Source organism: Leptonychotes weddellii, chromosome 10, assembly GCF_054177405.1.
Source record: "Leptonychotes weddellii isolate Sample4059 chromosome 10, ASM5417740v2, whole genome shotgun sequence".
Taxonomy (NCBI): domain Eukaryota; kingdom Metazoa; phylum Chordata; class Mammalia; order Carnivora; family Phocidae; genus Leptonychotes; species Leptonychotes weddellii.
Genome location: NC_138378.1, coordinates 24,001,777 through 24,012,125, shown reverse-complemented (window position 1 = coordinate 24,012,125; position 10,349 = coordinate 24,001,777). Strand labels below are relative to the sequence as shown.

General features: G+C 41.2%; 1 protein-coding gene across 1 annotated transcript in view; it reads left to right on the top strand.

Annotated features, from left to right (window-relative positions):
• Positions 1-8,227, top strand: part of DEFB119 (defensin beta 119) — a 12,371-nt gene extending 4,144 nt beyond the window's left edge. The window contains exon 2 of the mRNA XM_006727511.2: positions 7,972-8,227. Within this exon, the coding sequence (XP_006727574.1) occupies positions 7,972-8,165 (194 nt within the window). The 3' untranslated portion in view covers positions 8,166-8,227. The remainder of the gene's footprint in view (positions 1-7,971) is intronic.
• Positions 8,228-10,349: the final 2,122 nt, after the last annotated feature.

Sequence of the window (10,349 nt, the reverse complement as noted above, 5' to 3'; positions counted from 1 at the left end):
TTAATAATTATAATACTAGTAGCTATAATAATAGTTCCAATTGTCACTCCTTATGTGTCAGGCACTGTGCTTGCTGTTCATGGGCCTGAAGTCATCCCATTCTTGCAACAACCCTCTGGGTTTTTTTTTTTTTAAAGATTTTATTTATTTGTGCGAGAGAGAGAGGGAGGCAGGAAGAGGGAGAAACAGGCTCCTTGTTAAGCAAGGAGCCTGATGTGGGACTCGATCCCAGGACCCTGGGATCATGACCTGAGCCAAAGGCAGACACTTCACCGACTGAGCCACCCAGGCGCCCCACAACAACCCTCTGATTATCCCTATCTTACTGATGAAGAAACTGGGACCTAGACAGGTGGTATAATTAGCCAAGGTCACACAACAGTAAGATAGAGCCGGGATTCCAACTAAGTTCTGATTGGCTTCACAAAGTGTCAGCCTTAAGCAGGGATGACTCATATCACATTATTATATAATTATCTATTCACAGCTCACTTCTCACCAATCCCCCAAACATACACATACTGGATGGAAATGCTCGGAGGTTGAGACAGCGTCTTATTTGCATCTGTATGCTGGGTGATGCCAGGTTCCAGGAATCAGCGTGGGGTCCTTCCTGGGCTAGAGGGATTGGAGGACTGTGGGATCAGATATATATGGCTCTGGCTGGCAGTGACAGGAAGGAGGCAGAGCAGCTCCGGGGGCTTTCTCAAGTTGGTTCTCTTATTCACCAGTTAGTTTGCTCTCAGAAGACATAGATTTCATAGTGTGGGAGGTGGTCTGGGGACAGTCGAAGGGTTCCCCAGTACTGGGGCCTGTTCTTAATGTCATGCCCTCACCAAATTCATTCATTACGAGAAACTCAGTCCACAACATTAAGAATCTCCTCCGTGCTTAACACGTGCGCACAGAGACAACCCTGGGGCGTGATAGAATGGTGAGGAGAGAAAAAGGCTTGGAACTCACCATCGAGCCATGTGAAGTTTTTAGAAAGCACTTAACCCCATGTCTGAGTCTCTGGATTTGGGGTCTGGGCATGTGAAATTTTGAAAATTCCCTCAGATTATTCTTTTGGTAGATAAAGCTCCACCCCTTCCAAGTCCCCTGCCAGATTTCCTTCGTTCCTAATAGCCCCCAAACTGTGAGACTCTCTGAGCTGGGCAACTTCCCCTTATCTTCCCATTTCACAGGGGGGAAACTGAGGTCCAAGGAGGAACCGTGGCCTACGTTCATACGTAGGTTCGAGACAGTGCTGGGATTAGTAAACAGTCTTCTCTGATTTCTGGTGAGGGGGCTGAGGGGATGTGGAAGGGATATGACGTAGATATAGACAGTGAGTGGTGGCATATAGTGACATGGGGCTGACGGGAGGCCAGGAATTGGGAGCTGCAAAGCCCCTGACAAAACTGTGAAGCCCTTTTTTGGGTGCCACAGCCTCTCTCCAGGGGGAAATTGAAGCAGATTGGTCCGCCTGATCCACCTTCTCAGAAGCACACTCCGACACCCCTCTTTCGGATGCTAATCTCACAATGGCCCTTCTTCTCAGGGAAGATGGAAACGAATCTTATCTCTGGGGGATAAGCTTCTCTGGTCAAAATTACATGGAGTAGATCCTTTTTATTCAATGCAAGGGCTTAGGATATCTGTGTGTGTGTGTGTGTGTGTTTGTGTGTGTACATCAGACTTCGTGTTAAACCCATTTGGACACAAGAGACCCTATGTGCCTACCACCAAGTTCAAGGCCTGGCAAAGACTGGGTGTTGCTAACTGTTGGTGGAATGAAAGAGAGGCCCATGAATGCCAGGTTCAGAAGTTTGGGCTTGATGTTGAAGACAATAGAGGGCCATGGTTCCAGCTGTTATTATCCAGGGAGGTACCAACCTTTCCCAGCCCCGTCTCAGTGTGTGGAGAAGGCAGCTCTGTACCTCAGAAAGAATATGGGCTTGGAGCCATAGTGAGTGGAGTTCGAGGCCTCGCTCTGCCTCTAACAGTTACGGGGCCTTTGCCAAGAACACTGTCTCTCTGAGCCTCCGTTCCATAATGCAAGAAGGAAAAATAGAGACGTCTACTTCAGAAGGTTATAGTAAGGAGGGCATGTATTGCATGGAGCACTGGGTGTTATACCCAAACAACGAATCATGGAACACTAGATCAAAAACTACTGATTTACTGTATGGTGACTAACATAATAAGAAAAAAAGAAGGTTATAGTAAACATTTAACAACTTAACATAAATCAAATGGCTCACAGTGGGTGATTTGCAAATGGTAATGGTCATTATTTTTATTTCTCTTTCCAGTCAAAGGATCATTCCTGTTTCGGAGACCTCAGTCCCAAGGGGGAATAATAATAATATTAATGGCTAACATTTACTGAATGCTTAATCTAGACTAGCAACTGTGTCTCTGGTTTCTAGGTGTGCACAGCCTCCAAAAAAAAAAAAATCTCTGGTTACCACCGAAGGACTAATGTCTGTCTAATTTCAAGGGACTATTCCCAAACTAATAGTTCATAGTTGTAGCATAGACAGAAATGGGTCCTTCAGAAAGGATCTTTATGTGACAATGAAAACAACATTTATTTAGTTAACATTTATTTAGTGCTATGTGCCAGTCCCTATTTGCTTTCCATTTATTAAGCTATTTTTTAAGATTTGTTTATTTATTTGAAAGAGAGAGAGGGAGAGAGCATGTGAGTGAGCGGGGGCTGAGGGAAAGGAGAATCTCAAGCAGACTCCCTGTTGAGCACGGAGCCGGAGGTGGGACTCTGATCCCGCAACCCTGAGATCACAACCTAAGCCGAAACCAAGAGTCAGACACTTAACCAACTGCACCATCCAGGCAGCCCACCATTTATTAAGCTATTAACACAACTCTAAGTGTTAGGGACTATTACAGTCTACGCTCTACAGATGAAGGAAGGGTAGAAGAGGGAAGTAAAGAAATTTGTTAAAGGTTACCCAGCAAATAAAGCAGGAGCTGGGATTTGAACTTGAGGTTTCTTGACTTCATTTCCTGTTCTTTTAACCCCTGTGTAGCTCCTTAGGTTATTTTATTTGTGTTCTAACTTATTTATTTCAGCTTTATTGAGATATAATTGGCATATAAACATATAAGATATTTAAATTGTGTATCTTGGCAATTTGATTGCGAAAGGGTCTCCCCCCACCCTGTCTAGTTAATTCCTCACATCCATCACCTCACAAATTTATCTTTTTTTTGGGGGGAGAATATTTAAGATGTACTCTCTTAGAAAATGTCAATTATGCAATAGAGTGTTATCATCTATGCTCACCGTGTTGTACATTAGATCCTCAGACCTTATTCATCTCATAGCTGTTTGTGCCCTTTAACCAACCTCTCCCTATTTCCCCCACCCCACTTCCGGGCAATCACTTCTCCACTTCCTGTTTCTATGAGTTAGACTTTTTTTTTTAAGATTACATATATGAGTGATACCATGCAGTATTTGTCTCTGTCTGGCTTATTTCAGTTAACATAATGCCCTCAAGTTCCATTCATGTTGCTGCAAATGGCAGAATTTCCTTCTTTCTCGTGGCTGAGTAATATTCCATTATATATTTATGCCACGTCTTCTTTAGTCATTCATCTGTTGTTTCCCCATGTTTGCTATTGTGAGTAATGCTGCAGTAGACATGGGACTACAGATATCTTTTTGAGATTTTGTTTTCATTTCCTTTGGATATTTGCCCAGAAGAGGGATTGCTGGATCATATGATAGTTCTATTTGTAGTGTTTTGAGGAAAATATTGTTTTCTATTGTGGCTGCACCCATAATATTCCCACCAACAGTGCACAAGGGTTCCATTTTCTCCACACCCTTATCAATTTTTTATTTTGAAATAATTGTTGATTCATAGGAAATTGCAAAGATAGTACAGAGAGAGGTCCATGTACCTTTCATGCGGTTTCCCCCCCAAAGATTATATTTTACAGAACTATATAGTACGATATACAAACCAGGAAACTCATATTGCTGCAGTGGGTGTGCATACTTCTATGACATTTTATTACAAGTGTAGTCATGTAACCACCACTATGATCAAGATACAGAGCTGTTCTATCAGCATAAAGATCTTCCCTCTGCTACTCCTTAAAAAAAAAAAAAGATTTATTTATTTCTTTTAGAGAGTGAGTGAGAGCCAGTGTGGGAAGGGGCAGAGGGAAAGAATCTTCAGGCAGTGCCCCTTCATCCCGCTGAGCGCGGATCCCAATGCGGGGCTTGATCCCACAACCCATGAGATCATGACCTGGGCTGAAACCAAGAGCAGGATGCATAACCAGCTGAGCCCCTCAAGCGCCCCCCTTCTGCACAGCAGGAGAGTTTCAGCAACACAGATTCTCTTCCTGCCTCCACCCTCTGCCACAATCCTTAACCTTTGGCAACCACTGATGTTTCTTATCTCTCTAATTTCTATCATTTTAAGAGTGTTGTATAAATGGAATCATATGTAATCCTTTGAGATTGGTTTTTTTTAGTCAGCACTATGCTCTTGAGATCCATCCAAGTTGTGTGCATCAATTTTTTTTAATCTTCAAAAAAGATCATTCCTTTTAAATCTGACTAGTTCCAGCCAATGCATTAGAGCAAGAAAGAAATTAAGGCATACAGGTTAGAAAGGAAGAAATGAAACTATTTGCAGATGTCATAATGGTTTCTGTAGAAAATCCCAAGGAATTTACAAGCAAAAAATCTAGAACTAATAATTAAATTCAGTAAGGCCACATACAAGATACAAGATAGATACAAGATACAATATACAATACAATATACAAAAATTAATTACATTTCTATATACTATCATTGAACATGTGAACACTGAAATTAAAACTACAGTACCATTCACAATCACTCCAAAAAATATAAAATGCTTAGGTATATATCTGATAAAACATGTGTAGCAATTGTATGCTGAGAACTACAGAATGTTGATAAAAGAAATCAAAGATTTAAATAAATGAAGAAACATACCATGTTTATAGATTGTAAGATTCAACAAGCAGGAGGCGCCTGGATGGCTCAGTGGGTTAAGCGTCTGCCTTTGGATCAGGTCATGATCTCAGGGTCCTGGGATTGAGCCTCACATCAAGCCCCACATCTGGCTCCCTGCTCAGTGGGGAGCCTGCTTCTCCCTCTCCCTCTGCCCCTCCCCCTGCTTGTGCTCTCTCTCTCTCTCATGTGCTCTCTAATAAATAAATAAATAAAACCTTTAAGAAAGAAAAGATTCAACAAGCAAAGATGCCAATTCTCCTCAAATTGATAGACACTCTTAATACAATTTCTATCAAAATCCCAGCAACATTTTTGTAGATATAGACAAGATTATTTTGTCTATATCTTGCCTGTAGAGAAATCCACAGAGGAATGAGAATAGCTAAAACAAGTTTGAAGAAAAAGAATAAAGCCAGATTTCAAGGCTTGTATAGCTAAGGTAATCAAGACCGTGTAATATGCGTGGAGAGATAGCATATGGATCAATGGAACAGAATAGGAAATCAGAAATAGCCCCCCATGTGTACAACCAACTGATTTTTCAAAATGTGCAAAAGAAATTTAATGGGAGAAAGATATGTTTTTCAACAAATAGTGCTGGAGCAATTGGACATTGGAAAGAAAGAAAGAAGAAAGAAAGAAAGAAAGAAAAAGAAAGAAAGAAAGAAAGAAAAGAAAGAAAGAAAGAAAAAGAAGGAAGGAAGAAAGGAAGGAAGAAGGAAGGAAGACAGAAAGAAAGAAGAAGGAAGGAAGGAAGGAATAAGGAAGAAGGAAGGAAGGAAGGTAGGTAGGAAGGAAGGAAGAAAGAACCTCAATATAGACCTCACATCTTATATTAAATTTAACTCAAAACATAAGACATAAAAGTATAAAAATTCTAGAGAAAAATGTAGGAAAATCTTTCAGACCTAGGGCTAGGGTGAAAATTTCTTAGACGTGAAAACACAATCCACAAAAGAAAAAAAATCAATAAGTTGGACTTAATCAAAATTTAAAATGTTTGCTCTGGGAGAAGGACTGTGAAAAGGATAGATGGAAAGACACATGGCAGACTGGGAGAAATATTTGCAAGCCACATATCTGACAAAGGACCTGTTTCTAGAATATAGAAACAACTCTCAAAGCTCAACAGTAAAAACCAATCAAATTAGGGACACCTTGGTGGCTCACTTGGTTAAGTGTCTGCCTTCAGCTCAGGTCATGATCTCAGAGTCCTGGGATGGAGCCCCGCATTGGGCTCCCTGCTCAGTGGGGAGTCGGCTTCTCCCTCTGCCTGCAGCTCTCCCTGTTTGTGCTCTCTCTCCCTCACTCTCTGTCTCTCTCCACCCCGACAAATAAATAAATAAAATCTTTAAAAAAAAAACAATCAAATTAGAAAAAAGACATTTCACTAAAGAGGATATACAGATGACAAAAAACCACACAAAAAGATGTTCAACCTCATTAGCCATTAGGGATACGTGTATTAAGACCTCATGATATTCCACTACATAACTAGTAGGACAGCTAGAATTAAAAATAGTGGCAGTACTAAATGCTGGTAAAGAGGCGGAGAAACTGGATCTTTTACACATTGCTGGTGAGAATGTTAAGTGGTACAGTTCTGGAAAACAGTTTTTGCAGTTTCCTTTTAAAAAAACTAAATATACACTGTCCATGTTACCCAGCAAATGCAGTCCTGGGCATTTATTCCAGAAAAATGAAAATTTAGTTCTAAAAACTTATAGATGAAAGTTCATAACAGCTTTATTTATTTTTTAAGGCATTCTTTTTTTTTTTTTTTTAAAGATTTATGTTTTTAGACTGGTTTTAGGTTCACAGCAAAATGGAGAAGAAGGTACAGAGAATTCCCACATACCCTCTGCCCCTACTCCTGCATAGTTTTCCCTGTTATCAACAGCTCCCCACGGAGTGGTGCGTTTGTTATAACTGATGAAGCTACACTGACATACCATTATCACCCAAAGTCCACATTTTATCTTAGGGTTCACTCTTGTTGTACATTCTCTGGGTTTGGACAAATGTATAATGACACGAATTGATCATTGGAGGATCATATAGAGTAATTTCACTGCCCACCAATTACTCTTGCTCTGCCTATTCATCTGTCTCCTACCCCAACCCCTGGCCACACTTTTTTTATTGTCCACACTTCTTTTTTTTTATTGGCCACACTTTTTATTGTCCCCATAGTTTTGCTTTTTCCAAAATGTCATATAGTTGAAATATACAGTATGTATGGAAGCCCTCTCAGATTGGCTTCTCTCACTCAGTAATATGCATTTAAGATTCTTCCACGTCTGTTCATGACTTGACAGCTCATTGCTTTTTAGCACTGAATAATATTCTCTTGTCTGGATGTGCCACAGTTTATCCACTCACCCAGTGAAGGGCATCTTGGTTGTTTACAGATTTTGGCAGTCATGAATAAAGCTACCATAAACATCATGTGCAGGTTTTTTTTCATGGTAAAGACTGCTTTATTGGCGGCTGTTGGTATAAGTCAATATACCATGTGCTGGAATTCCATGATCCTCCTGAAATAGATTTTGTTTCTCTGGAACTTTATTTTCAAACTGCCTGCATGAAGCAGTTCTTGTGCAGATTTTTGTGTAGACATAAGTTTTCAATGTCTTTGGGTAAACACTAAGAAGCACAATGAGTGGATTGTGTGGTAAGCATATGTTTAGTTTTGGAAGAAACTGACAAACTGTCTTCCAAAGTGGCTGTGTCAGTTCTCATTGCCATCAGCGGTGTAGGAGAGTTTCTGTGGCTCCACATCCTTGCCAGCATTTGGTGTTGTCAAGTGTTCCAGATTTTGGTCATCCTAATAGGTGTGCAGTGGCATCTCATTCTTATTTTACCCTTTTAGGTTTTGACTACGCTCCCTGACTCCTCAGATCTATGTTATTGTTAAGTGGAAATTAACTATGTGTGTTTTGTTTGTTTGTTTTGGCCAGGCAGACATCACACCCTTCGATGCATGGGAAACATGGGAGTCTGTAGACCCTCTTGCAGAAAGACTGAACAGCCCTACCTCTACTGCCTAAATTATCAGCCATGCTGCCTACAGTCCTACATGAGGATAAGTATTTCTGGCAGAGAAGAGAAAAATGACTGGAGCCAACAGAATCGCTGGCCAAAAATATCTTGAGTGCTGGTGATCACCATCTTTAACCTGCTGTCAAGATGCCCTATTAAAATTCATGCACCCGCCACCCTTGTCTGTCTTTCATCCATTGGAAATCATGGTGAGAGACTGGGATTTGCGTGGTGAGATATCTGTCCCATTCTGGATCCAGCCCTGTGGGAGAGAAGGCTAGAAAACTGTAAGGACAAGAAGAATCTAGACAAACCACGGAAGATGGGGAGGGAATGTCTTGAGACCACTGAGGGAGAGTTGAAGGGTTTGGGTAGAACCATGACTTCATCTGTGCTATGTCGGGCTCAGAGGGGGCCCGGGGCTAGTGGATGGATGCACAGGGCAGCGGGTGGAGGTCTTGTAGACAAATATGTCTTAGTTTATGGAAGAACTTCCTAACCAGCTGTTGTAAGGTGAATAAGTTGTCCTGTCAGGGTTTCAAGCTTGTGAGGCTGGAGGTCTTTTTGGTGATTATTGAGGAAGAAATTTGAACATTAGATGCTATTGTTCTTTTCCATGATTGTTAAGAACTTTTAATTCCAGAAAATCTAGGAGGCTTGGGCCCCTAATTACCACCAACACTAGCTTTTTAAGGTCAAATTCTAATTTTACTTTCTATGTCTTACCTCCACTAATATCTTTTTTCTTTCTCCACCTTCAGTTCCAAAATCTGTCAAAAGGAGAGTAGCTACATTTGCTGATTATCTTTCTCCATCCTCTGCCCCTCCTCAACCTGGTATAATTTGCTTCTGGGCTTATTATTCTATTGAACTGGCTCCGGCCAAGCTCACTGGCGCACCTCCTTTTTGAAAGGTTCATGGATGTTGCTCAACTTGCATCTCACTCTGCCTCCTGGTAGCATTTCCAACCGGAGTTCATTGTCTCCCTAGAAATCTGAACTTGGTTAGCTTCTGCGATTTCAGTCTTTCTTTGTTTTCCTCCTAACTTCCAGGCTGCTCTTCCTCCATTACCTTTTGGAGTTTCTCTGCTGTCCTTTGCCTCATTGCATTCCTCTGGTGTCTCTCTTCTCTTGTGAGAATCAAAACCCTCCACATCCCTAGGATAAGGCTGAGAGTTCTGTAGCCATGTCAACAAGTAAACAGCTTGAGAGCTTTGAAACCTTTCTCATCCCTCAGTGACAACTTGCTTCGGTGAATGCACCTCTGGAAGCCAAATCATCAGTGACAGCGTTATGCTTTGAAGGTCAGACAGTCGGCGCTGGATTCGCTTCAGGGTCTACGCTTCTAAGTAGTCATCAACCCCTCTCCACATCTGTAACCAACACCACTGCCCCCAGGATCCTTCCCTCAAATGCTGTATAAGTTCAGCACTTTGTTCTGCTTAATGAGCCTAATGCATGACCTGACCGGCTTGGCTTTCTTTATTTAAGAAAACAATCGTTTCAGCATTTGGCTTCAGACATGAGTGTCAGTCTCCTCCTTTGACAATTCTCTTCTCTTCCTTCCTTCTGTACTGTTGCCCAGCCTCTCATAACAACAAACCTTATGAACTGGACAAAATTGGTGGTTCTGGACCTCTGTTTCTGACAGAGTCATGACCTAAGAACCCAGATGAACCTTCCCGCTGAGAATATCTAAAATCATTTATTTAAAATATACCAAAAAACCCCCTTCATAAGTATCCTTGACTTTCAAAAAAAGTAAAGAATATTAAGGCCAAGTGAAACCAGGTGCTTTTTTGAAGGCAGTACCTGAGACTGCCTTTTGTCTTGAAAGCATTGCTGTATCAGGTGAACTTGAGCTTTCATTTCCGTGGCTTTGGCCAGGGTCAGGTGTAGGCAGGGGAGAGGAGACAATGCCTAGGGTCTGAAAAAACGGGAGTCTCGTAGGAGACTCCTACTTAAATCTCAGTCCTGAAAGTGTTACACATGCTGTGTAAAGATAAAACAGATACAATATTCGTTCTCCTTCACTAGGTGTTTTTCAAGGAAAATTGTCTGGTCTTGAACCTTGGTACTCAGTATACAGAAAAAAATCTCTGCTGAAAATTTACAACTTCAAGCTGGCTTTCACACAGTCTTTCTCTTTTTAATATTCTTTTTTTTTTTATTCTTATGTTTTTTTTTTTTTTAAAGATTTTATTTATTTATTTGATACAGAGAGAATGAGAGACAGAGAGCATGAGAGGGAGGAGGGTCAGAGGGAGAAGCAGACTCCCTGCCGAGCAGGGAGCCCG